The 27928-nt window shown below is 47.5% G+C and overlaps 1 protein-coding gene across 5 annotated transcripts in view; it reads right to left on the bottom strand.

Moving 5' to 3' along the window:
• Positions 1 to 27238, bottom strand: part of ACTN1 (actinin alpha 1) — a 90619-nt gene extending 63381 nt beyond the window's left edge. For 2 of the 5 annotated variants that reach the window (XM_054828072.1, XM_054828074.1), the window contains exon 1: positions 26991 to 27238. In XM_054828072.1, coding sequence (XP_054684047.1) covers positions 26991 to 27095 — 105 coding nt within the window. In that variant the 5' untranslated portion in view covers positions 27096 to 27238. The remainder of the gene's footprint in view (positions 1 to 26990) is intronic. The other 3 variants (XM_054828077.1, XM_054828073.1, XM_054828075.1) reach the window with 2 other exon arrangements.
• Between the last annotated feature and the right edge of the window lie 690 nt (positions 27239 to 27928).

Here is a 27928-nt window from a genome sequence, read left to right as displayed (position 1 = left end):
CAGGAGAATTTTTAACCTCCTGGCCTGCTAAACAGAGCACAGGAGCTCACTGCTGACAACTGCACTTTTACAGCGCATGTGACTAGAGGTGCAGTCAGTCCCCACAGAGATACACTACAGGATGCACAAGCTACTGGTGGAAGGGAGTATTTGCATGGGTTACCACAGACCTGTGCAAAGCACTACCTGTGTAAAGCTCTACTACTTTCTAATGAGTAGCTTGCTCCACTAATGCTACTATGTTCAGGTTTCCTTTTGGCACTCAGCTCTGCTGAAACTGCTCAGAGACCGCAAACCACGCTTTAATAAAGAAAACACACACACAGAAGAGAAATTCCACCATAACTAAAATCCAGCCATCCTTCTGCTCTTTCCACCTCCCATGCTGAGCTTCAACCTTGCATTTAGAACAAGTCAGAAGTGACCGGCTCTGTTCAAAGCATTAAAGCAGCCAAGACACAGATGCATCAGCAGTTTTATAGTCTTTGTAGGTAGCCACCAGCCATATGTTCGCATAAACTCATAATCAGGGGACTATTTGCCTCCATTTCTAGGTTGAGCAAAATGGGAAGGAGCCAGGACAGTGAGTGTTGATGGAGAGCCCTGGAAGACAGAGTGCTGTGCTCAGACACCTCAGACCCAACACTGCGCTCCTCCACTCTGCTGAACAACTGAGATGAGATTAGTTAAGGAGGCCAAAGGGAAGACATGGGGGCAGCTGCAAGGCATACCCTGAGCTCAGAGTCCCCCAGAAACAAACAGCTTGAGCACCCCCCTCGCTACGCACCAGAGAGCTTCACTGTAAACACACCCTCTACTGAAGCAGAGAGCAGTAATATAAACCAGATGCTGTAGGGAATTTTTTCCCTCTTCGTCTGCACTAAATTTAAATACTGAGCTCTTCTTCCGCCAATTCGTTCTTAAAGGGCCTGTGTGCCGCTCTTCATCTCTGTCCCACTTGTCTGAATTTAATGGAGACCTCAGGAGCCCTCCACACACTGTGACCACCCCAGGAAGCATGTGTTCTTCATGAAGAAGTCTTGAAGGCTGAGACCTGGCTTTTTAACTACTGCACCAGGAACCCTCCCTCTGCCCATTCACCTGGGCACAAAGGGAATCCTGCAGGTGAAATCATGGCATGAAAGCACTGTTCATTGCTGCAGTCACATAAATGTTAATGGATTAATGCAGTGCCATTTGTTCACTCGGGTTCTTCCAAGCTGATGGAGGAAGGAAGGAAGGTGCCACACAAGATACACTTCGGAAGTTTGGTGTTGCATTGTAGCACACACTGCCTACTTAACAGGACACACCATTGCATTTCAGCATTGTGCCGTGGCTACATCTAAATTTAGGCAAGGATTCCTGAGCTCAAGACTTGCAAAGCCATAAGAACAGCCTGACATGCAGTGGGCTGTTGAACATTGCAGTGTGCAGGGCTAATTGCACACCATCCAGCGCAGCAGAAGCACACAATCAGCAGTGTAATTGCACACTGGGTAACAATGTTTCCCAAAAGCTTTTTTTCCAGCTTTAACAAGAGGGCAGGCTCAAAAAACCCTCAGCCATAGTTTAAAAAAAAACCCAAAACTCTGCCTTGCCCTACTGCTGAACATTGCTACTCCACTAAGAGGTGCAGCAAGGAGGAGCGTGTGCCTGAATCACAGCTGCTCCACCTCCAGGTCCAAAGTCTTCTTTCAAACTAGGTGTGAGCCCTAGAAAAATTTCCCCACCCTTGAGGTATATCCCACTCCAGGTTTTTATCTCCTGAAGAGATGTGGTAGAGTCAACACAAGAACTTAATTACCACCTCATGTATGACAAATAAATTGCACTTAGCTTTCAAAAATTGTACCAGACCTGATCAACACAAAGTAAGTCCCACCAAACAGCTAGCTGAATTTTGGTGCCAAGAGCAATCCACTAGCCTTCTATGCCAGGTGACTAAAATGAGTATTCCATCACAAGCCTCACCTCCCAGGCAGAGCAATGAAAATCCATTGCTTAAGGACATACAGGTCTCACTGCAAATGGCAGCAGAGGAGGATACCCTCGCAGTACTGCCCCTCCAGACAACGGGCTCCACCTGCATTACCACCACCACACTCAAATGGGTCGGCTACCACAGTACAGCTGAACTGACTGCATCTGCCACAGGCATTAAGTCAACACCATCTTCCTAGTCAAGGCTTTAAATGCTCATCTGCCATTGATCATGGCTAACCATTAACATAGCATCAAATTTAAACATCATTGAGGCCTTATCCCCATCCTCCCTCCCCTTTGCTGAGCAACCAAAGCTCGCAGCTGCTTTTGTTATCAGCAGGGCTTTGTTCCCCAGGAAGGTGATTTAGCCTCCTAGCACCACTAAGCATTGGCTGTCCTTGGCAGCTCAAACAAATCACTAGTAATGTAACAGGCAAGGTGCCATTCCTGAGATGCAAAATAATGCTAGTGCACCCTTTCCTATGTACTATTGTATTAAATTCCTAATTGGTTTCGGCTCTTCTTGAAAATTAAACCCCTAAGGTTAAATATTAACCTATTTATTCTTCGATAACAAGTCATTCAGTAAGCAGCGGAACTAATGAGGTCTGGCTTCCTACACTGCCCTGGTGTGTGTTCGCTGGTGTCTAATAAGGACCAAACCTATTTGACTTGCCCCATCCTGCCACAGCTCCAGAAATGAGCACGCCATTTGCACCTTTCTTCTTTGTTGCCCAACTTCTGACTTATTTTCCCCAAGTTTGCTATTATCATAACATTGTTGACCCTCCAAAGGCAAATAGTCATAGGGCAAGAGGGATGTTCTCTCCTGGAATATAAACTAGCTAAAAGATAGAAAAATGAAAGCATAAAGCAGCCAGTCTCTGTCAGGGAGAGAACTAAGCACGGAGTTACATTTCATATGAGCGCAAGTACCACCTGATGTAATTATTAGTGATAAAGAAAAATAAGACGATCAGCAGGATGAAAAGATATTTTGGTTTATAAAGCCTAGCTGTGAAGAACTAGATTTTATCAAAGGCAGGTGAGTAACACAATGACAAATAAAAGTCACTGGTGATAAATCCTCAAGGGTTCACTTGTATTGGAACTACTCAAACACCTTACTAGATCCTAAATTAATTAAAAGTAAACTGTGAAAAAACAGGGAAGAGCCTTAACAGCTCACCAACTCATCCCCTTAATGCACAGCAACACCCTAGAAGTCAGACCACAAGTGCAGGTGAGGAAGGAATGAGATGAACAACAATTATGGACATTACAATAACAGCACATTGCTCTGTGCTGCGCCTGCATGCAGAGCACAGTGGGGTCCTGAACCTGCACAACAAGAGGAGCAGGAACAAAACATTTCTGTAAGCAAACTCCTTAAATCACCAGAGATGTTCAATTTACTTCTGCTTTACAGTTCAGTAGGAAAGAGCAAAATATAATTACACAGCAATTGTTCCATACATCTATGGCAGATTTTATGTAGAGTTTGACTTAGGTGAAGGTCAGATCAATACTATGGGGCTTACAGTTGGTTTGTTTAGCTTTAAGGCAATACAAAGTAAATCTCCCCTTTCCTGCCCCTCCCTTGCCACTCTTGAAAAAGACATTGTCAAGGTACAGAAATAATTGTTGAAATCTAGACTTTCTGTAGACATTGTGGTTGCATATTAACTACCAGTGAGAACTGGCACTGACAATAGCTCTGAAGGTAACATGGGGAGGTGCCCTTCTCATATGCAGAAGTGAAACCAAAGGATGGGGTGCTTTTTACCTTGCACACTGCAAGTTTTGAAGTATTCTTACAAAGATACAGTCATTCTGGCTGGATAACAGAACTGGGCTGCTCCAAAAGCAGTGCTTCAGCATCTGCTATGAAACAGGGCATTAAAAATACTGTGAACCATCACACCACATTATTTGCCGAAACTGGGTATGTATGCAATCAGATCTCTAACCCATATCCTTCCTTAGCTTTTTTTCCCCCCTCCTTTCTAGTAAGCTCTGATCTCATCTGAAATGTATGTTATTTTAGCTACAAGGTCCCCAACTTGCATATGTTGTTCTCAGAACTCTCAGATGTGGCTCCTGACCACAGGAAATGATCTGTGGTCTAGTCTGTTGGAAAGAACAAAGTACAAGGATGCCTGCTGCTTTATACTTGCACACAGGTAGCAGGAACCACTAATTTTAACTAGAAGCTTTCCAGAACACAGGCTCATCTTGTTTTCTGTGATGCATGAAAAACTCAGCTGCACAAATTAATTGGCCAAAGCTGCACACTTAATGGTTTTCAAAATAGAGGGCAGGCAGTAAAACAAAAATGCAGGTGCTCTATAGCAGTGGTCCCAAGCTACAACAGAAGTCTGTCATTCAGGAGCCCTGGCACAGCAGAACAGAGTTTTTTCACTAGGGACAAGAGAAACCTCTAATCCCATGTAATTCCTGAATGGCATTTCTGAAAAATAAATAAATAAATCTCAGCTTCTTTGGTAAGTGGCATGGGATTTATTCAACCCAGGAGCATGATAAAATTCCAGATTTGAGCTTTCTATGGCAATTTTAGGAAAGCCTATGGACCTAAGCAATGTGCTGGCAGTAGACCAAAGCCAAACTCATTGAGATGCTCCCCATGAGCAGCAATAGGAAAGGAGCTCCCACAGGACCAGAGCACCATCCTGGGTTTCATCACATCAAATCCTTTTCAAGTCCTTCAACCAGTGCATTAATTTAGGCTACATGGGATTTTTTTTTTTTTTAATCGCAAAAAATGACTGTGGGGACCCACAGTATAATTTTGGTGGTGTGGTATGATACTCAAGCATCACAAAGCTGTGCTTCCCATATCCGTACCCTCAGCCATTGTCTCTGTTTCTGAGCAGGCTCTTTCAGCTATGCCTACTCAGTACACCACTGAGGCACATATAGCTGGATGCCTGCTCAGCAGCCTTGGTCTCTCAGCTCTTACTCCGGCTTCCTGACACAAGTCAGCTGATGTCTTGCATCAGCAGATCCACCTGCCAAGTTCCCCACTTGGTGAACAGAGACAAAGCTACACTGAGGAAGCCCATAAACTCACAGGGTACAGGCACAGCCAGCTTGCTCACAGGGCAGAGCACTCTCACTAATGGGGAAGGCAGCAGAGTGGCAATTCCCTTGTCTTCCAGACAGACCAGCACCCAGTGCTGCCCGACCAGAGCAGCAGGACAGAGAAGGGCACAGTAGCAGATGCCATCCTGAGGAGGCTGGCAGGGATGAGTCACTGCTGCAGTCAGATCTGGGAGGCAGCAGAGCCACCAGCGGGGGAGGGGGGGGAGGGAGGGAACCCTCATTTAGGGATGGGGCACCAAGCCATGCGTGGGAGAAGGGCACCCTGCACTGGGCTGATGGGGCTGCTCTGCTGAGCACACAGGCCAGAGCTGGAAGAGAGGAGATTGCTGCTGAAGAGGCCCAAGCCACAGGGAGAAGCCAGCACAGCACCACTGAGATCCAGGAGACAGAGACAGCCCAGGTCTCACATGCACCATGAATGCCATGGCAGCCATGCAGCACTAGGGATGGGCCTGGCAGCATGGCTGCATACATCCTCCCATCTACTTCTTGTGAAACACCATTTGCTTTCCACCAGCTGAGCAGCCTTTGGAAAGGCAGGCACATCCAAGGAGCACTTTTAAAAAATGTTTTGGTTTTTTTTTATTAATTGCAAGGAAGACAGTAACAATAGCACAGGCTTCCCCAGTATCTGCCAGCAGCACCTGCCTCCTCAGCAGCTGTGGAGGATCCCCATGGCCTGTTTCACACTGTGCTCATCAGCACAGTGATGGAGACACAGGAGGGAATTGAGTACAACAGCTATAGCACCACATCTGTAACAGAGCAATACACACCCTTTGCTATTGTGTCTGAAACCCCACAGGTTCAGCGGGGCAATGACATTGGAGAGGCTCCCACTACTGATGTGAAGGATAAAATGAGGTCTCTGCCCAGGGAAAGGCAAATGATTTACAAGAGGCATTTCACTTGAGGGTAGGATGAGGTAGCAGGGACTCTACCTTTACTTGAGAGCTACTGTGGCTTGCAACAAAAGAGGATTCCTGCTAAAGAACACCACAAAACCCATACAGGACAGGCAGAATGACAGAACTGCAAATCCAAAGCACAGCAAGTGGCACCAATGCTCATACCAGAGCTGCCACAACCCATCACTGTGTCCTTCCACTGCAGGGGACGTGACTTGCAGAAATATCTTGGAGTCAAGTGGGAAGAAAATTTCAGCAAAAGGCAATGCCTTGCTGAAAACTTTTTCCTGCCAGGCCCTTCTGGCTCAAATGTGGAAGCTCAGTGACTCCCCCTGCCGCATGCTATACATTTGGGACAGGCAAGGAAGAAAGAGCAGGTACTTGGTAGACAGTGCCCTGATTCCAGCTGAGCCCTGGCCTGGAAGGGCAATGAAAGCACTATGAAAACCTCACTGCAATGCTGAGATACTGAGAAAAACAAAACCTTCAAGACTGTGCAAGTAGTCTGGACAGACCACTACTAAGCTGTTCTGTGACTTTTCCTTACAGAACTCTTCAATATATTTTTTGCACAGAATTTAACAATCAACTAAGGAGTTGTCCATAAGACATGTCAAGCACCCTCTCACAGATAACCCAGTAGAAAGGCTCCTGCACACTCAGGCACATCTCATGTGCCCATTCAAGGTAGGTTTCTTTTGCCTTTAATCATTTCTGCCGTGAATAAGTAACACCTAATGAAAGTGCTCTTACCTGACAGTATTTGTATTCTGATACCCAACTGCTACTCATATGCCTCTCCTAAGACAGTTCTTTGATTAAGATTACATTAGCAAGGGCAGGAAACTTGTGGAAGCAGACATTGCCTAACATAAGTGCTTAAAAGCAGTCGTTTAGCTTAGTACCAGTTTCCTATTTCAAACTTTAGGCCTAAAGACTGCTGGATTAGCCCCCCTCATGGAGTCTTTTAAACACAATGTTCTCTGTAAGATGTGCATACCTACACATGACAAAATGAAAGCCTTCTTCACTGTAGACTCATCTTCCATTCAGGCAGCTCCACAGCTGATACTGCTTGAGTAAGCACTTCTGCAGACAGCACATGGTGTGTCACTTGTCATTTTGCCCTGTCCTGCTACGTACTTAAGAGTGGATGCACCAGTACCTCATTCACACTCATGCTTACACCACCAACAACCTTGGTGCAGTTCCACAGGAGGGAAATCTCAAACGTAGTATTGGTCACAGTCCTCTGAGGTATATCACTTAAGGGAAAGGGAATGATTTCATGTTGGAGAATGACTAAGCGAACCACCATTCTTCAGTTACCATGGCTGGATGTCCACTTAAATTCATCACTGTTGCCCAAGGACTGGACGTAGAAATTACCACATAAAGCTCTTCAACCCTGCTGCCTTGTGTTGCAAAGCTGCCTAGAATATCTACTACGCACAGAAAGCCAACAAGAGCATTTATGAAGCTAGGGAATTAGACTGAACTTGCTTTGATGCATATTCATAAACGCTCATATTCTTACATGTTTGCGTAAGAAAATGCCAAATCATTTAGTCACAGATAATACGTCAGAGTACAGCTCATCTCTTAAAAAGCCTTCCATACTCACCATTCCTAATTTTGCTGGTGCCTGACAGTTTTCCTTTGCAACAGTTGCTAAGCAAAACATTTGCAATTCAGCTTACTATCACAACTGATACATGGTGATTGTTCCTAGCGGTTACATGGTAAAATGCACAGCTGTTGAGTCTCATTCCTTTTTTGATTCACCCTGTTTTTTTCAGATCTGTGACACTTGGGATATTTTATTCTTTACCTAGGGAATGTCTAAGTCATTTCTACTGCAATGTATGCATGCACAAATACAGTAGGAATAATAAAACTAGCAGATCTTGGACCCTGCATCATATTACATTAGAAAGAAAAAAACCAAACTACTGAGAAGAAATAGATAACCCAAGTGGCAGGACATGCAGTTTGTGTGCATTCTACAAGTCATCATCGCCATGACATTTGTCATCTGTTTTCTCAACTAACGAATCATCCCAGTGAGGCGAGGTGCTCGCAGATGACAGATAGCAGTGTTAGTTACCACGTGGAAGTCAAATTACTCCAGTACAAACAGCCAAGGACCATTTATTGCCACTTGTTTCAGAAGACCTAAAAACCTCATTCCAGCAATATCCTTAAAAGGTCTGTCAATATCTACTGAAACCATACCTTGCTAGCACCCTAAGGCATCTACAACAAGTCTTCTAATGAGAGGAATTTAGAATTATTTCTGGAAGTTCAAGTAGCTTTCTGTTTCTCCTACAATAAACCAGTTCAGTGTAAGACCAATATAGAAAAGTTAATTCAAGACAGACAAACTGCTATATTTTTAATATTTGTGGCTACGAAACTGTACCATACATTAGCAGCCACACCCAGCACTCAGAGTAGGAAGCTGGGACTCATCTCCTTTCCTGCTGAAATACAAAAGAGTAAACAAAAGTCACCCTTGTTGAAAAAAAAAAAAGGAAGGTCCTTCTGACATTACTTCAGATACATGCACAGGTTTATTTCAAGCTTGTGCTTAGACTGGGAAACCTCTCCTATTCCCCTTCAACCCAAGATCTTCCTAAGCCAGTAGACCCCAATAACAAACAGAATGATCAAGAGAAGTTCTTTTTTCATTAGCTTTGGCTTCATCACAGACGAAAAAAGTACACCTCTCCATCCTTCCTCTTCCATGTTTAATTCATATAAACTTCATTCATGGATGATGATCAGACTTTTCGGATATGACAGCGAGAGGGTGATTGAAAAAGACCTTTGGAAGCATAGGGGAAAACAGACTTCTGCACTTCCTAAGAGATGATAGGATCCTTTAGAAACAGCTTTGGAAATCAACAGCAATGCAGGTTGCTGCCATGTGCTGAAGCTCTAAGGAGGACAAGGCAGGTCTTCGCAAGTGAACTGGTACTAGATGGAAGAAGGGAAAAGCCCCATGCTGTGTATGGGTAGAGATGAGTTTGTCAGGAGAGAGAAAGAGGGATCTGCCTTCTGCAGGAGGAGTAGGAAGGTAAGTGACACCCTGCCTTGGGCCCCATGGAAGTTTGCTACAGTTATGCTCCTGCTGATAGTGATGGTAAGCTATAGACTGTGCTGCAAAGTTACACCTTCCCTCTTGTTCAAAACCACACCTCAACAACTAATTTGAATTTTATACTTGGTTCACCACCACCACAACTGCTTGTATTCAAGTACTGGCCAAATTGCTGAATGACTCCCATCCAAACCCTTATGTCAAGGGGCACAGTCCCATTTCCCAGACTGGTGACTGCCAAGCCTGGTTAGCTTCATGTACTAATCTCAGACCAGGGTCCAACTAGAACCTTCTTTGGCAGAGATCAAGTTATTATGAAATAAGTTAACTCCTGGCAAATCCCCCTGGCTTCAAGCTTACACCAATGATAAACGCAGTTCAGTCCAATCCCGTCTTTGTTCCTAAACCCATCCATTTTCTTCTCTCCCCACAGCTCCCTGAGGGCTGCGGGGACGAGCAGGTCTCTGCAAGAGAGCTGATGGCAGACTGCGTAGCTTCACAGGAATACCAACATAAAACACATTGTTTCAGGGTCTCTGGTTAAGTGCTAATCTTCTTCCGGATTTGGATGCCAGCCCTGATTATGAGAAGTATGCTGTAAACAGAACCGTGCCATGTGATATGTGCGCTTAACTTCCTGCTGGCAGCTGCACGTCAGCACAACACTGCAGTGGGAACAGCAAAACAGCATCTCCACAGACTGATTGGCCTTTTGTCCTCAGCTTGGTGCTCGCTGCTGACTCCTATGGAAAACCACGTCCACACAATGGAAGGTTACAGAAGGATGAATGCTATTTCCACCATAATCAGTCCCCTGGAAGTTTGCTTTAATTCAGTGATCTATCCAACTCCGACTCAAGTGTGTGGCTGGGCACCAGCCACAGCCATGTCCAACAACAACACGGGTCTACGTGCAGCTTCACAGGGAAAAGGGTATGGGTAGTTAAGATCCTGAAGTGGGAGGCTCAAGCCGATCTTCTCTGTTGGCCAGGAAGAAATAATCCCACTCCCAACATGCTGAATAACCAGCGGGTGGGCTTGAAGAGCAAGGGCACAGTTGTCCCAACCCTTTCCTCAGCGAGCAATCACACGATTGTTACACACCACAGTAGGTATTGGCTGTTGCCCAGGGGTACCACGGCTGCCGCACAAGCATCCAGTGCAGTGCATCGCACACTGTGCTCCCACACATGTTGTGCAGTTATGACCACACAACCCTACACCAGCACCCACCACAGCTCCGGAAGAGGAAGTGACCTGAACCAGCAGGCTGGAAGCCAGGTAAGTAATGAATTTCAGCCTCTCCCTCCCACGGGAACCTCTTCCCTCCCATGGGATTACATATCCTATCATCAAGGCACATAGGATCTAACCTTTGCAGGACTCTTCCTTCCTCTTATGCAGTCAGATGGCCACAGAGCATTGTGCTTGTAAGGGAAATATTTTCTTCCTGTACAAATCAGGCAATCCAACTCAGAAAGTGGAGTTTTCACAGCATTAAGTTTGCAAGTCTAGCTACACTTAGTAGTAGGCCGAGGACCCCCTCACATCCTACCTCCTACACACTGCACTGACAACTGCCAGAGGAAGTTAGTCATTTCCATATTAGACTGTCTCCCATGCCATGAGACAGCCAGCCCATTCTACACGCAGGTAAGGTATTGTTAAGTGAATTAGAATTTATTTCTTCCCTTCTCAGCTGCCAAAACAGCTAAGCCTCTTGCATTGCTTAGCAGGCTACTCTCTAGCACTTTTTTCTGGCTTCCTGATGCTTAAGAACCCAGTCCTGATTATTTAGAGCCTGTCTCTAGGTCTGTGTGGTTTCTCTGTATTTAGGACTGCCATAGGCTGAGCTCTACCCAGGAAGACTCAGCACAGAGCCCCGACACATTCATGTTGCAGACTTTGAACTACACTTGAAGCAACAGTTGGCAGAGCAATGCAGTGAGCAGGCAGGAAAAGCAGATCAGAGCAGAGCACTATGCACTTGCTAGTGAATAAAGAGCCCAGCACCCATCAGTGGAGCCACTGCAGCAGAGCATCTCCCTGCTGACAGGGGATTCCTGCTCAGCTCACTGTAGCAGCAGCCAGCCCTGTTGCATTATCTCAACAGGGAAGCACCAGCTCCAAGGCACAAGGGGCCAACCCACAGCACAGCCCTTTGCTCCCCAAACTCCCTACAGCAGCCTTGCTGATCTTTAAAGATGGAGATCAGACTATTGGTACCTGTTCATGGAAGAAGTCTGGTATTCTGCAAAGCAGCATGGCAAAGTCTTCAGGTTTAGAGCTTTCAGACTTGGAAGGCTAAAGACTGCACTTGCTGAGCAGCTTTGTTTCCTCAAAACTTCAGCAACTGGGTTCATGTGAAGTGCTCTGGCAATCTCTGCAGGGCCTAAGAGGAGGTGGCTAATGTTCCTGCATAGGCAACAGAAGCAGCTTCTTTCCCAGCTCAGCAGCTGCTGTGCAGCAGTTTTGACCAGCTATTAAGCACTCACTTCCAGAAGGCAGGAGACTGCATTGGACTCAAAAATGAGACAGGTGCCAAATCCCAGTCCAAGGCCAGTGCTTGAGGAACCAGGTAATGTGATGTTCAGAACAGATCCACAGCAAAAACAGTTAAAGAAGGTTTGGGTTTTTTTTCCTTAGACTCTCTCCCGCTCTTTCCCATTCTCTTGCTGCTCCCTCACTGTGGGCAGCTATCTAGGTTTAACTCTTCTCCCTCTTACTGCTTTGGTAAATTAATTTTAGCACTGATTAAGTTCTTTCATCTGGCTCATAGTTCATGTCCACAAGCAGTTATGCTGGAGCAATGTAGAGGATGTGCCTTGCAAAGGAGGGAAGGAGCAGCTGGGGACAGGCATTTCTCAGGCAGCAATTGCTAGTGCAGCCCCCTTACTCTATCAAGCTGTAAGCATAGTCTCACTGCTTCCAACATTACTTACTTGTGTCAGGCAGATTTCCATTCCCCCACTCCAAAACCCTTCCCCCATAGTCTCAGATATCTTGCATGGCTAGAGGTGGTTTTAAGCTGCATTCCTACCTATGGAGACTTGGCAGACACTTTATTCTTTTCACATGCAGACTAGAACTATCACCTGGTCCAAGCTGCAAAAATTCAAGGAATTTGGGCAGGGCTTACAGAAAGTGAGAAAGCATTGCCTCTGCTTTCCAACCTAGTAAAAGGTATTCAGAAGCCTAGAAGAGAGCACAAACCTCAAGCTCCTTTGGCTTTAGGAGCCAGGTCCTCTCTGCATTTGTTGCAGCCACAAATACCATATTGCTGAAGGACTGGTTTCATATCTGGTGTTGACCACTTTATCGACAAGCTGCCATTAAAGTGGGTAGTCCCACTCTGTACTCACCCTTTACTTCCCCCACCCTGCCACCTCCTGCTCTTAACCTTAAGCTCAGCAGGATCAAACTCGTATCTGGCTGTAAACTCACTTTTCCATAGCATGCACAGGTACTAATCATGGGTGCATCCAACTGAGAACCAGTGACAGATAAGCACAGTCAGACTGGATTGAAAATTGTGAAACTGTATCTAGAGGAGTCTTGCCCGGAGTAAATTGATGAAGAGAGAACACTCAGCACTCACATATGCAAAAGTTAAATAAATTAGGTGCAAAACATAAGCTTTTGGCAGGTCTTTGGAATCATCAAGGACCACCAGTTTGAATATACCTTATGTCACCCTCTGGCAAACTGTCTAGAAAACACTTTACAGACAGCAATTACACAATACATTTATTCAACCCTTTTGTAAGGCTGCAGAAGTACCAAAGTTCACTAGCCGAAAAGCAGATAAGCACTACACAAGCTACATTAAGAGCTCTGGAGTATGTTATCCCCAATATACATAAAGTAAAATATTTTGCCCACTCTATCTTCTTGGGAAGGTAAAGCAAGTAGCAAATTGGGGGGGGGGGGGGGCAGGGAGGGGTGGTGGTGTGTAAATTAAGCCCCAGTTAGTTTGACAGAAACAAGCATGTCTAGCTAATATTTCTATTCTCTTCTACTAAGACTGGAAGGGTGGTGGTTCTGGTGCACTGCAATTTCATGACAAATAAGCACTCTTACAAAACCTTGCTAAGGGTTCACATGAGAAGAAGTCATAGGAGAATGTGACTTACCAGCCCACCACACAGGAAGGTCAGAGGGGAACAGACCCAAGTGAATTTTGCCAATGCCTCACTCTTTGCTGTAGCATCAGGACAGTACTCGCACCCAGAGGCGGGCTTACCCAAAGGACACCTCTTACTGCATACTGCGCCCCAGCACTGATGAAGAGCTTTGCTCTTTGCCTAGAGAGCTGTTCCTTCAGGTGGGCTGTGCAGACCGAATCCACACCTTCGATTCCCCCAGCCTGTGCCCAGTGCAAGCGTTCCCCTGCCTCACTCCTGCCCTGCTCAGAAGCAGAGCAAGGCTCAACTCAGATATGGGCTGCAGAGCCCATCGCCAGCAGACGGACTTCAAAATAAGCTCTGAAAGAAAGCAACACCACCAAAATAGTCTCTACATGAAAGAGATGAAGATAATTATTAAAAACTTATTATCAAAAGTTTCAAAAGCTCTTTGCAGCACCACATCATTTTGTTAATGTATCAGACCATTAAAGCCAGCAAGCCATCTAAGCAGAACAGCAATCTTCAATCCATATCATGAGATCACTCAACACAATGGCAGAGTAAAATGGGAATACAGATTTCCCTTCCCAGTTCCTGTAACAAAGGTGGGGCAAGGAAGGGGAGGGAGAAGAGGAAGAAGGAGAATTTGGGATAGGGAAATAAAGGTAGAAAAAGATATCAAGGAATACCATCAGAGGCTTTAAACTCAGAGGAAAATTTAACAAAAATAGCATGCTGGTAATTTATTCTCTTTGGCTATGCCCACAGCAGAAACTCACTACAAAAAGCTGCTGTACTACACCAGCAGAATTGGAAGGGTGTGGAGAAAGGGACATCTATATTTGCAATTTTGTAGCAGCACGCTGAAAGCAGACATCCGAAGCTAAAGATGACAGAAATACAGAAGCACCACTCTGAAGTGGTCTGTTACTACACTTCATCCCAAAGAGAAACTGGGAAGCACTCAAGCAGAGTGTGCTGATAGCGGCTACGCCAGCAACTAAACCCAACAGTAACTCAAATGCATGGTGCTAGTGCAAAAGAATATGGAATTGAAAGTATTCTCTTTGAGTCAAGTGGATTGTGAGTACCACAAACAGGGAAGCAACTTTTATGTGCTGTAATCAGGACAAGTAGTCTTAAGATAACACTTAGAAGTAAAGAGAGGGTCCATTTAAAATCAGTTACTATCACTTCAGTACTCATGGCCTTGCAGCATCTGGGAACTACGCGCACAGATCAGAGTTCTGCTGTGCAGGGTGCTGTACAAACACAGGGCAGCAACACTGTCCCTTCCCCCAATTACCCTGCAGGCTACACAAGCGTGGCAAGAGACTGCTGGAAGATGCAGAGAGATGCAGAGCGCAAGGCAACAGGCAGACACTGCTCAGGCCGGCCGGAAGAGATCTTGGCACATCACGGGGCCCACCACAGAGACAGATCTCTGGCCACTGGCACTCTAGGACTTGCTCCTCACCTTACTGACCACTCTGACCTACATGGCAACAAGTACATTTTCAATCTTTCATGCAACTCCATGACAACAGCAGATTTCTGGGGCAATAACGTAAATATATAGACAGCAGTGGCAGATGCTGACAGCATGCAAAATATCCAGAGGGGTGAGAACATCTCTCCCCCCGAGATAAATGTAGAGTACAAACTCATTCTCTTCAGAAGTTGTTTCTTTATTCATTTCACCTGCCAGGGGCCATGACGCAGACTGCGCATCATATGCCGCCTCTGTTGCTCAGCATCACACAGAAATGAAGCCTGGAAAAGCAGCACGGTAATTGCTGAAAAGCAAAATGAAAACCCTGTAATGGGAGTGGGTTTTTTTGGGGGGTAGTGGTTTGGGTTTTTTTGGTTGTTTTGGTGGTTTTTTTTGAATACACTCATCCTTAGGCAAAAAAGACTTTTCATTTTTCTGACCCCCATCACAGGCCAAGTACTGCAAATGAATACCCTACTCAGCTGCGCAGTACAGCATGCCAACTGATGGCTGGCAGCTGGGCAGCTAGGTATTTTACCACTGCAGGGTCCTTGCTTGCTGCAGCTGCATTACCCTCACTCCTTCTCATCCAGCAGGGCTCTCCACTTGAAGAGCTGCCCACACTTGTTCCTCACCACAGTCCTCCCCAAGAAGGAAAAGTCTGAGTTACAACAAGCTTCATCTCAGGAGGTAAAAACAAGGAAGCAGAACAAAGGCTGGAGATTAGTGCACTGGTATTGCCCTCCTGTCAGGGTATGAAGGGGAGGGCAGGAAAAGCCTTCAGGAAAGCTGGCTCATTGCTCCCAAAGGGACAAGTGGCTGAAAAATGCAGTTGTGGGATGTGTCTGCTTGGAAACCTCAAGTCCTGCAGAATGAATCTGCAGGGCCAGAAGCTGAATACTCTTGGCCTTGCCTATGATGTTAGTAATTTGGTGGGTAGGGGAGAGCACAGACACTGTACACAGGAAGAAGAGGGTACTCTGATAGCAAGAGGAAACATTGAGCCTCCTGCAGTGGAGGTAACTTCTACCACATAATAAACCAAACATTAAGTACTACTGCATCCTACCTTCAATGCCACCAGCTGCCCTGCAAGTTCCACCCAACACCCATGTCCTCTGGCACAGCTTGCTAACAGAAGGCTCCTTTCTGACAAAGGGGCAGCAGGCGATAACCATGAACCGGGCACACCAGCTCACCTCCATGGGGCTCCTGAGGTTCTCTCAGCTGTGGAAAGCCCACGTGGTGCCATCCAGGGCCTGCACCAGGCTTGCCCTGTGTCCCCTGCACCCACCCCCAGGCCATCAGCAGTAATTAACCTCTCACAGGACTGCAGGCAAAAGTTGTTCCAAGCTCTGTAAACACAGGGGATATTATGCTTCAAGTGTTTTAGTTACTGTAAGCAGTTCACTAATTACAGTAGTAATGATTGGATTATGGCCAGTTAACAGCTTTAAAGAAATAAGCCATTATAGAAGGGGGAGGGAAATACTCCTTTTGGTCTAGGATGGAAACAGCTTTCAGCCATCAGGAGGCTGTCAGTAGCTGGCTGGGTCAGGCCATTTACAACAGGCAGCAACAGCAAGGAGCAGTGTTATGTGTCACTAAATGATACACTTGTACATGAAAATTATCAGTGTTGGAGGCAGTGTGCTTTCAGGAACAGAAGGTGTCCTGTTCACATGCTAGCTCCATCAGCTCCAACATCTCTGCATGACCAGACCCAGAAGACATGAGGCAGACAGGCATGTGCAAGCTAAGTTATCAACACAGTATCACATTTGTGAACTTTGTTTCAGCATGCAAAGAGTTGTGACTACAGGTATTTTAGAAACTCTTTAACAGACACCTGCTAGCTCCAACCAAACAGCTGGAATCCAAACACCCACAGAATCAGGAGCCAAAGGCACTCACCAGAAAGAGCAGCTAGAAATTTCCTTTCACTAGCAATTGTTGTCAGCACTGAAAGGACCACAGTATCAGGCATTAATCCCTTAGTCCCTCCAGTTGCCAAAAATCCATACAAAGAACATGCAGGGAGGCTCCCTGCACACCTGACTCCCACCTCTCCTTGTTCTTCCACAGCATCTGACTGCAGAGCAGTCTTTGCAGAAAAGCAGCTGGACCAATGGATCCTGGCAAGAAGTCCTATCCTAATGCACAGAGACTACAAGAAGGACTGCCAGCTCTGGAAGACAAACTTTTTTGTGGCCATACCTTTTCTGTGGAGGGCAAGAGCTCCCAGATGCACAGCCTCCCCCTTGAAGGGCACCTTCTGCCCTTCAGCACCTTCCACAAAAGAGGAAAGCAATCTCCTATTTTACAGGAGTCCCCAGTGTGTTGAAACCACAATGAAGGGAACAATACTCATTCTCAGAGGACTACCCCGATGGTTCTGCCAGCAGTATGTCCCTGCAGGTTGGGTATCTCTGCCTGAAGAAAGCCAGCCCCTTGCACCCCATCACCCACTTTTTCCTCTCCACTCACCCTAGGAAAAGCAAGTCCCTACACCCCTTGCCAGCCCTCATCCACAACAGCCACATCCTCAGTGGTGACACCCAACCATCATGTCCCCTGCACAAGCTCTTCAGTTCCTCCCCTCACCCCTTCCTCAGCAGTATCTTGCTCTGCTTGGTTTCCTTGTTCTCTCCCTTCAGAAGTCTTCAGCTGAGGACTGGCAGAAACTGAGTTTGGTATCGCTGGCTGGAGGGTGAGGATTTCTGGCAGGAGAAAACCAGTGGAGCTGGGCATCTTGCCCAGAGTGAGTTCACACTTGGCTCACCACAGCTGGAAATAGTCTCATCCCTGGCCAGAGTTCCCCAACAGCCCAACAAAACCCTTGGGAAACAGCAAGTTTCCACGCGTTAGCCATTTTGAAACAGACGGGTTCATGTTCATGAATGTACTCCCCCGCTGCCCCCACCCAGCCTTCTCTGCACAGCAGAGCTGCCTGCAAGCGCCACTGCCAAAAGGCACTTGATGAGCAAGCACTGACGAAGCACAAGGTCTTGCTTTGGGTGTGGAGCCAGGTATGACCAAGACCAATGCTTCCTCTGGAGATGCTCCTCCTGTATAGCAACACCGTGAGCAGAGCTAGAGGGAAGGCAGAGGCTTGAACAAACATATCTCCGCGCTCCTCTTCCCACCACACCCTTATACCTGAGCTACTGCTCTCCTCTCCCTCGTTGGAGGGAGATCTCCACATCTCCCAAACCAGATAAAACATGTAGGAAACTCACCTGGAAGCACAAATACACTTAAAAGGCTGAAACTGCTTTTGGCTGCAATCAAAGTTTTCCTTAGGAAATTAAGTATTTTCCGTTGTGATAAACCCTGGCATAGACATGGTCTAAACAGCTTTAAACAAAGTGTCCTTTCTTTGGCATTGTTTAGCAGTTAAAAAATTAACTTTTTTTCACCTGTGGAGTCAAATTTTAAAGTTCTCTTGGGGATAATACATTTAAGTAGCAGAACTAACTCATCTACTGAAGGGCAGATTTAAATAAACTGAGGGGTATCACAGGTACACTGGGTAGCAAGAGAAACTCAGCTGCTACAGAGCCAAGGAATCTGGCCAGGAAACAGGGCTCTGAGGTACACATCACTTTCCATGATGAAGAAAAGAGCACTTTGCTGGGATGCAGAGACCATACATGGTTCTCTCGCTCTCCCTCATCCCTCAGAGGCCTTTACGGGCTAGCTCCTGGAACGAAGATGTAACAGCACAAATTCCATTTACAGCAGCGGTGAAGTTTGAGTGCTTAGCATCATATGCTGCAGCAAGGAGTAGCAAGTGCCCTGGCTGCCTGATCCAAAGGCCGTGGAAAGCAGAAGTCCCTCCTCCACTGCCAACTGGCCTTGGTTCAGCACCTCTGTAGGACAGGAGAGTTGTCCTTAGCATTGTAAAAGGAAGCACGAGTATTCTGTGTGAAACTTCTCCAGCCATCCAGCACTCTGCTCGCAGAAGGAGCAGAGCAAACAGGCTGCCCATCCACACTGTGCTGTATGGCACAGAGATACAAGATTTCACAAGATCCCTCCAAATATGAGGGCCATGCATAGGACGCATGAGCAGAGCCCACTTGTGCTATCCTGAAGGGCAGGCCCTACACTGCAGTAATGCATGGTCACTGCAAAGTCAAGCAGACTGCCAAAGAAGCAACCAGCTGATACATCAAGTCATCTCTGCCTTCCCATTGACCACATAAGCCATCTAAGAGGACACAGAACAAGTTGCTGCTTACAAAGTCTGCCCTGCAGCTTCATCTGGCTATCAACTATCCACACTGGTGTGTTTCTGTAAGATTGCCCAGAAGCCCAGGATTGTTGGCACTCAGAGACCTACTTGAAACCACTCCAGCCTGAGCATCAGACATGTGATATATGGAGACTCACATCAGTGGCGTCCACTGTAGCGAGCGTTAATAGCCAAGACACAGCCTTTTTACCTGCCAGCACTTCCCATCTTGGCTCTAATACAATAGAAAGGCCAGTTTTGCTCTCATTTCCCACACTACAGGGATGAACACATTTCCAGGAGGCTTTCAGTCTACATAGAATGACAAGTCAAAGATTCATCTGGATGAGACACCAAAATCCCCTCTGTTTATTCATGCATACCGCAGCCCTGTCACTGGGAGCTGTTTCAGTGCACTGAGGGTGGAGAAGGCTTCTGCAGAGCCTTGTTCATAGTGTAGTGCTTCAAAGCAGCAACAGATTTGGAAGAAGGGACAACTGCAGGTAGAAGTCTGATGTCAGCCAGCTGCAGTACTGGTACAAGGGTTGGCTTGCAAAGGCCTGACCCAGCCCTTACCAATAGGATACACACATTGCCAGCTGAGCAGGAAAGACACAACGACAGGAAACCAACATGGGGAAAAAATGCTTCTGCTTTACTGCATAATAGGGAGCCAAGAGGTTAAACTGGCACCAGGCCACACCACAAACATCCTATGACCACGGTCTGCTCTCATGCAGTGGGGGAACAAGAGCAGGGAAGGCAACAGTGGGAGGGGAACAAGAAGTGAGCTTTTTTGCTAATCATATTAATGCTAGTGGTTTTGCTCACTTAAGCATCTTGGGCCAACCCAAAAGAAGTCCCCAGTTCTGTCTCAGGGATCCGGGTGACTATTTAGAACATGTACGTCAGTCTCACATGCTGGGTCAAAATAAAGCAGCAGGTGACTCCACAGACTTCAATAAAACAGACTTTCTGGCATGAACAGCACCAGACAGAAGGTCTTGCTGCTGCTAAGCCTATCTCACCACGCTACACCAACTCATCCCAACAGATTCAAGCTCTGTGTAACATGCTTCAGCCCCAAAAATCCCAGAGTTAGAGCAAATCTTATGGCTCTATGAAGAAAAGATGACTCTCTGCCTTTCTTGCTAAGGTCATGTTTTTCCCACCTAGCAGTTGCCAAGCATACTACATGTTTTCCTCCCTACATGCACAGTTCACCTATGGCTTTGAGGGGATGAGAGGGTTTTACATTGCTATACAAGATTTGTAGAAGCCATGCTAAGCACATTCCTTATGGTAACCATCATGTTTCCAACAGACACACACGACAAGAAATCAGTTTTATGTTCTTATATAAAAGAATAGTAAACTCTGTTGCACTCTGTCCCCCATCCTTCTCAAACACCATTGCTTAGACTGTACAAAATGCCTCTAAAAATCACAGCCATACATCCAGCAGGCCCCTGGGGTAGATGCAACACATTAAAGTGAGACCAGTCCACTGTATGTGTTGTATTTAGCAGATTCCCAACGTTTCCCCAGACAGCTCCCCAGTCTCTTTTCTACAGTGACTGCTTTCTGCACCTCATCTTCAGAAAAAGCACAGCCATCTTCTGCTAGTGTAAGTGCACCCCAGAGAACAGCCTAAGTGTCAGACACAACAGTGATAATCCACTGGCAGCTGGAAAACGCTCTCAGTCCTTCACCAGCACAGCCGTGCAAGTTTTCACCATCTCTGTCACTTCTGCTTGTGGCAACCTTAAGCACTCCAGGCCAAAGTCTGAAGTGGATCCCAGCGAGGCAGCACAGAAAAGCACATGGGCTCATAACCTGGCCGGGGAGGCCAACCGAACCCTACTCCTCCTCCAGTTAAAAATGCATGAGACATGTTAGATTGCAAAACCATACCTCTCACATAGCACACATAAGAGCAAGGAGCCTACAGCAGGAGCAGCTGGGGAGCATATTACTACCATTTGTGGATTCACCTCAGTGCTGGGAAGAGCAGGTACCATTCACTGGGTCTCCACTGTAACACACACAGCTTCTAAAAATGTGATCACAGTGTTCATGAACACTTTTAGTGAACAGGTTTACCAGCCCACATTCTCACAGCTACCATCCAGTTACGCTTGAGTTTCATAGCCAGGCAACAGCACCTCATGCAACAGCACCTGCTTCCTTCTAAGGGGACAAGTTCTCACCAGACAGCCAAGAAAACTGAAGTTTCCAAACAGCTTCTGCTTAAAGATGCCCTACGTGGCATGCCAGGCATCCCAAGCTATACCACCGAGCACTGCAAGCTGTCAGGGAGGAAAACAACGTTACCATCTCTAGCCTTTGCACTTACGCACAGCAAAAATGTCATTACCAAATCACACGCACAAGAATTTAAACTGGTTGCCTGAAGCAGTCAGCAAGAAATTCCCCAGACAGATACACTTTACATTGCTGGGCTGGTAGCTAGATGCCTTTGAGGTGTTTTGCCCTTCCCCAGAGGATCAGGAGAAGGAACAGTTCGATACGGTTTGGTGAGTATCATGTTCCCATGAGTTATAGAGGCCCCCAAAGAACATGCGGTCTCCTTTTCAACCAATGCTCATTTTCTCCTCAGTTTCTCCCTCAAATAGGATACTGAATAGGCAGGTAAGTCATTGCGCAACACACATGCTTCATTCATCACGCATCAAGAGGTTACAATGAATAATGTTCTTGTTAAAAACCCACAAGCACACATCCTGACAAAACATGATCACAGAAAGTACGAGGCAGCTCCCATACTCAAGGACAAATAACTGAACCTACAAAGTCAGATATTTCCAGAGCCCCCTACAGCAACTTTGGAGTTTAATGTTTTGAAGAGCATTTATCTGGCAATAAGCTAACTATGTGAAACAACAAAAGCTTGATCTGAAAGATAAGAGATATCTGGTGACCTATATTGCCTGCCTGTTTGACTGTAAGAGAGCAGCTGAGCAAGCAGCCTTACAAATTTCACCATTCAACTTCTGTATTGATACTGGTCGGTTCAAAATAAGGCACAGAGGCTCCTCAGGTGCAGGGCCACCTTTCCTACAGCACACCCACACTGTGAAGACCACACAAGGACCATCCCTTGCTGTGGCCCATCAAGTACTATGAAGCGTCACTCACAGTGGGAGCAAAGGGACTCAGTGCTGCACATTCACCAACAACGCACATCTATTTACCTCACTGCTTAATCTATCATAGTACTGAAAGAAATTTCAACAAGCTACAGATGGGGTATATTACACCTCTGTGGGTCCACAGCAGCTACCACAACTGTAGCTTTCCGGAAATCTAGATAACCTTCTCACAATAGACCTTGTCTGGACAAGAGGACACGCAATCCAAGGGAAACGGAAGCTATGATTGTGACTTTTACATTTTGTCAGAGATATTAGTCACACTCTTACCACCTGATCTGAGCATGTTACCAGCAGGCTTGGAGGTGCGGTGTTTCCATGAGGGACCTGGGCTCTATTTAACAGGCACTTTCTAACATTAAAAACCCCACCTCAAACCGAGATATGATTAGCACAGCAAAATTCAAAGCAGAACAAGAGCAGTAAGGCCTGTTGGATGCAGAAGCATGGCTTTTTAGGTTATGGGATCGCTGCTGTATTTATGTGTATCATTACATGCAGTGCATGGCACAGAGTGGCAAGAGGGGTTCTGGGAGACTGCTGTTTCTAACAGGCAGTACTTAGTAAGTACTTCCTTAGGGCAGAAAAGTCTGTGCTATCACTGCTTCAGCAGCACCATAAATCTAAACAGTACAGTGTTCTCAGCCAGAGATATCATTTACTGCCACAGAAACGCCGACCTGGTGGGGCAGAGCAGCACTAGATAAAGACAAGGCACTTTTATTCGATTTTTTTTTTTTTTTAAAGAAAAGCATTACTGATGTTCCTTACAGCATTTAAGTTGTATATGGCAAACAAACACTGCTTCCTACTCATATTGTCAAGACAGCAGCTGCCAGGTCAGAAAGCAATTTGGCATTTAGCATTTCCCCCCAGCTCTACAGTTTGGACAAGTTGCTTCAGGCCAGATTTTAAAATAAACCCCGAATGAGGTACACCTTGAGCAACCAGTTCATGAAACAAGAGTCACCAATAGGAGAGCCTGCTGCATGCAGGGCTCAAGGGCTGACCCCTACCAGCACCCCAAAGCAGCACCAGCTTCACCCCAGTGTCATTCCTGACCTCCCTGGCACACTCAGGAGGCAGTGGTAGGAGGTTGTCCTTCTCACTACCACACTTCACCTGTGAAGACAAGTCAGGCATGCTGCCCACCAAGTTCTCACCCAGTCCCTCAAGGCCAAATCCAGCTACTTCACCAAAAGAAAAGTCTCCAGGTGACTCAGGAAAAGTTTGAACACTGCAAGCTGGACATTTGTCATCAAGAGGAAGAAATGTCCTTGTGGGCACAAGTGACAATCTCTTGGCCAGTAAACACGTACATACTTTTGACATGGCAAGCTTGTCTACCTCGACAGCTAGGTCAGACCGTGGCAATGGCTTTCAGCAAGTTTTGCTTTGTAACACTGGGAAACAGCAGGATCAATCTTGTTATGCCTTGGCTAGAGCTACTTTGAGGCCTGACTCCAGACAGCAAAGAAGGGAGGAGAAAGAAAAAGCTATTAGAAGAAGCTACTGAGATGAGTTCAATAGTGCAAAGGGGGAAAGTATTTTAATCCCTAGAAGAGACCCCCTGCTCCTGCACAAAAGGCTGTGCAGAGGCTTATATCAAGTGAGAAGTAGCTGAATTCATTCTGCACATTATATTTTTTGCTGCTTATGAATAGCAATGCTGCCACAAGCTCTTTAAAACCTCTTAGAGTCTCTTCTGATAGACATGAAAAATAAGCTTTGTGTAGAAAGCTGCTTTCCTCCCAGGAACTGTCACTTTATCCCTACACTGTAAAACAGTAACTTCCCAGGAAGGAGCAGGTGGGAAGAGGTGTGAGATCAATGTCTCTTCTCTGTATCATGTTCAAGAGGCCAAACTTCACCCTCCAAATATGAGATTCACTCTGCAGCTCATCTATTTATCCATCTCAAAGCAACTCATGAGATCATATCTCAAGCACCAACCCAGACAGCGAAGGCTGTTGTATCTGTGTCTCAGCACAGGTAGGAAACCTGCAAACCAGCTCCCGAAAACTCAAACTTGTCATCCTTACAGCATGCCTGTTGAGGCTGTTACTAAAAAAAAAAAAAATAAATCAGCAGCTCTTCCCACATCTGATGCCCACTATGAGTTCTGCTAAGCCTGTGCAGCCAGGAGAAGGGGAGCTGGATTCAATTCATCTGTGAGCAACATCTCTAGACTGTTTGCTTCCCAAGTCTCAATTAGTCCCAGCTGCACAAAGCCACACAGGACAGCACTGTGGCACAGCTATTCCCAGCCCACAGGGCCTTACTGAGCTAGGATACAAGAAGCTGGGTTGGAAACAGCCAGCAAGACACAGCCACTTCTCACACAGACATTTGCTTACTGGATTACTGGCCCTGCTACCACTTTAGGCATGCTGTCTCCCCTCCCAGAGATGGCCCAAGCATGAAAGTTTCATGTCTGCCTCACTGGCTGGTCTCAGTGCTATAAATAACAACTGGGTAGTACTTAAATCAGATTTAGTACTGTCTGAGTTAGTACTTAAATCAGACAGATTTCCTCTGTCAAGAAATTCTCCAGCTATTCCTTAGGTGAAGGAAAACCTAAACCACGTGAGTCAACCAGGAAAGATCAAGCCTGAAAAGAGCCTACCGGAATATTTGGGAGGCATGAATCCCTCCTGTTCACCTCAGTAAGCTATTAACTAACATGTACAGTAATGAACATTTAACTTTAATTACTTCAATGATTTCATTTCACAGGTAAGAAGGGCTGACAGTTTTACTGCACCATACATCCCAGGCTTATGCCTGGTGAATACTATTATTTCCCCATCTCTGAAGAAAACAAGCCCCAAGACCCCAACAAAGCTTTCAGTCACATTCAGACCCTGGGGAGAGGAACAAGACTATCCCTCAATATCTGCACAGCCTGCTCAGGCTGGGGTCCGGTCATCGATCCCTCTGAGGGGGGGAATAGCCTGATGTGCTGCAACTGGGAAGAACCATCACTCCCAGAGAAGGACACCTACCTATATAGAGTCCTTCCGTTCAGCAAGGCAGACAGTAACACCCAGCACATCAAATTCAACTGGTAGCAGCTGACCATCAAAAGAAATCGGCTTGCATTATTTTGAAGCAGATGCATTAATTCCTTCAAACTCCCTCTTGGCTTCTCCCCTCCTCTGCACAAGTAACCCGAGTTAACAGAGTAGCTCTCTGTCCCCCTCTTGTGATAGGACTAACAGGGACTTAAAAACTCCTGGAAGGAGGTAATATTAGAAGAGCATGGCCTTCAGGGCACGTACCACAGCTTGGGTTTTAGGACATCTTTTTAAGCCAAAGGTTCAGCCCCTGCCTCTGACAACCAAGTCAGTGTTCCACTACATATAAAATATTTCCCCTCACCCCATACCATGAAAGGCAAAAAACCCCACAGTATGACAGTCATTTCCCCTCACAGCCTGTGAGCAATACTGCCCATCTTGCTCTGGGCCCCACTGGCTGTTCCTAGACGCATTAGCCAGATATTAGCATACAACTGGAGATACAGATCACAGCCAGGCAGATCTTTTGAAAAGGAAGAAGCTTTCCTCCTCAAAGGAATAGAGCCTGGTCTTCAGATAAGCCATCCAGCACTCACGCCCCAGACCAAGATTACATTCTTCTCTCCCTCCTTTGTTGAAATATAAGCTCACACTCCATCAACTCTTTCTCCATTAAATGCCCTTGTTTGTGTGCTTTAATCCCATGCTGTCTACTTGCCACCCAAGTCCCTCCAAGCGAGGAAACCGAGGAAACTGCTGACAACAGCTCTATAGCTATCACCTTCAATTAACTCATCAGACTCCAGGGGAAAGACTTCTCAGTGGCACCATTTCAGACAGCTATGAGCAGGAGAACCTGAAAACCCTTCATCTGGAAGCAGAGGAAGGGGGAAGGAGAGGGACTGAAGAGGAAGAAGAGTCTTCTTTACAGGAAACCCCGCACCTCGGGCTACATTATATATATTAATATATCATTTATGCAGAAATAAGCAATTTTCTCCCCTCTAGTAGAGAAGGTTTGGGGATTCTCCTGCCTGCTCGCAGCTCAGGCAGAGCAAGGCATGATCTGAAACGTGAGCCCAGAGCAAACAAGTGACTGGCTGGGAAGAGCGGTGGGAGCCCGCTGCACCCTGAGGTGCTCCTGCCATGTTAGCGTGAGTGGTGTTTCACGTTCTGCTTTATTGTTGCCTGATGAAGTGACTAAAACGGAAATGTTTTGGGGATTAGGATTCCAGAGTGATCTAATACAGGATGCTTTTGGTTTAAAGGAGGAAGAAAAAAAATTATATGGCTAAAGAGCGGCGAGGCTGGAGCTCCTCCTGAGCTCCCCTCCCCACCGCCACCCTTTCGGTTTAAAAAAAGGGCTGAATGTTACCATTTTTGGACATGAGCTCCGCGCAAGCCCTGCCCTAAACCACACCATTCAAACGAGAAGCCAGTTACCGTCCCGCCGCCGGGCCCAGGGTACGGACAGCGGGGAGACCGGCGGGGGCTGAGGGGGGCCCCGCCACCGCCCCCCGGGGCCCCCGCTCCGCCCGGGCGCACCTGCGGACCGGACCCGCCGTAGCGGGCCGGATACCGGTGACAGGGCGGACATCTGTTGCTGACCCACCGCGGTACCTCCCTCCCCGCCCCGCCATCACCTGCCCGCTCCACCCGCCCCCGCGGCTCCCGCCGGTTCGCCTCGCTACGCCGCGCCAGCCCCCGGCCAGGTGCGCACCGGCCCCGCTGCGGCCGGTGGAGGCGCCCCGGCGGTCCCGCGGTGTGCGTGTGTGGGGAAGAGGGGGTGTGGGGAAGCGAGGGGCGGGATTGCGCGCCCACCTTCCTCTGCTGCTTCTCCCAGGCCGGGTCGAGGAGCAGGTCCCGGTCCCAGTCCTCCTCCGGCTGCATGTAGTCGTTGGTCTGCTGCGGGTCGTAGTGATCCATGGCTGCTGCGGTGGCGGCCCGTCCCCGTCCCGTCCGTCCCGGTGGGCTGCCCGCTGTGCCCGGCCCCGCGGCCGCTCAGCCCGAGCAGGCGGCGGCGGCGCCCGCTCCCACCTCTCCGCCTCGGCCGCGCGCAGCACCGCGGGGGCAGGACGCGCAGCCCCGCCCCCGCGCCTCTTATTGGCCTGGACCTGCGGCCGAACCTGCATCTCTAACCACAGCTCCTCGCTCATTGCACGCTCTGCACGTCCGTCACAACACCCGGCCGCTGCGATAGGTGGTCTGCGGCCGATCTGCCCGCCCCCAGCACCTCCCGACACCTCCCCCGCGGCGGCGGCGGCTGAGGGCGGGCGAGCTGGGGCCGTAGCTCGGCGAGCGGGGCCGGGCCGAGCTGGGGCGGGGCGGGGCGGGGCGGAGGCAGGCAGGCAGGCAGGCAGGCAGGCAGGCAGGCAGGCGATGCGACGCGGGGAAGCTCGGTGCCGCTTTCGGGGCGTTTTTCTCTCAACGGCTCCGCGGCGGGAAGGGGCGCGGGTGTCTATACCGGGAGTGGGCCCCTCACAGATCCGCCCTCACGGGCGGGGCGGCTGAGCGGTGCAGGGGGTGGCTGAGCAGTGCGGTTCAGGGCAGCGTTTTGTCACTGGGAGGATGTTTTCGTGTGACGGAGCTGGTGGCACATGCTCCCGGCCCTGACGTGAGGGTGCTCGGTCACAGCTCTGCAGTCCTGCCACGACCCCACTCCCAGATACAGCTTCCCCGTGGGGTCACACAGGTGTGCCCGCACCCAGGATGCCAAAACAAAAAACCCCCAGTTTTCTCTTGCTCCTGACTGGTAACCT

The sequence above is a fragment of the Grus americana genome, chromosome 5 (assembly GCF_028858705.1).
Source record: "Grus americana isolate bGruAme1 chromosome 5, bGruAme1.mat, whole genome shotgun sequence".
Taxonomy (NCBI): Eukaryota; Metazoa; Chordata; class Aves; order Gruiformes; family Gruidae; genus Grus; species Grus americana.
The sequence above is the reverse complement of the archived record's forward strand: the minus strand, read 5'-3'. Positions and strand labels throughout refer to the sequence as shown.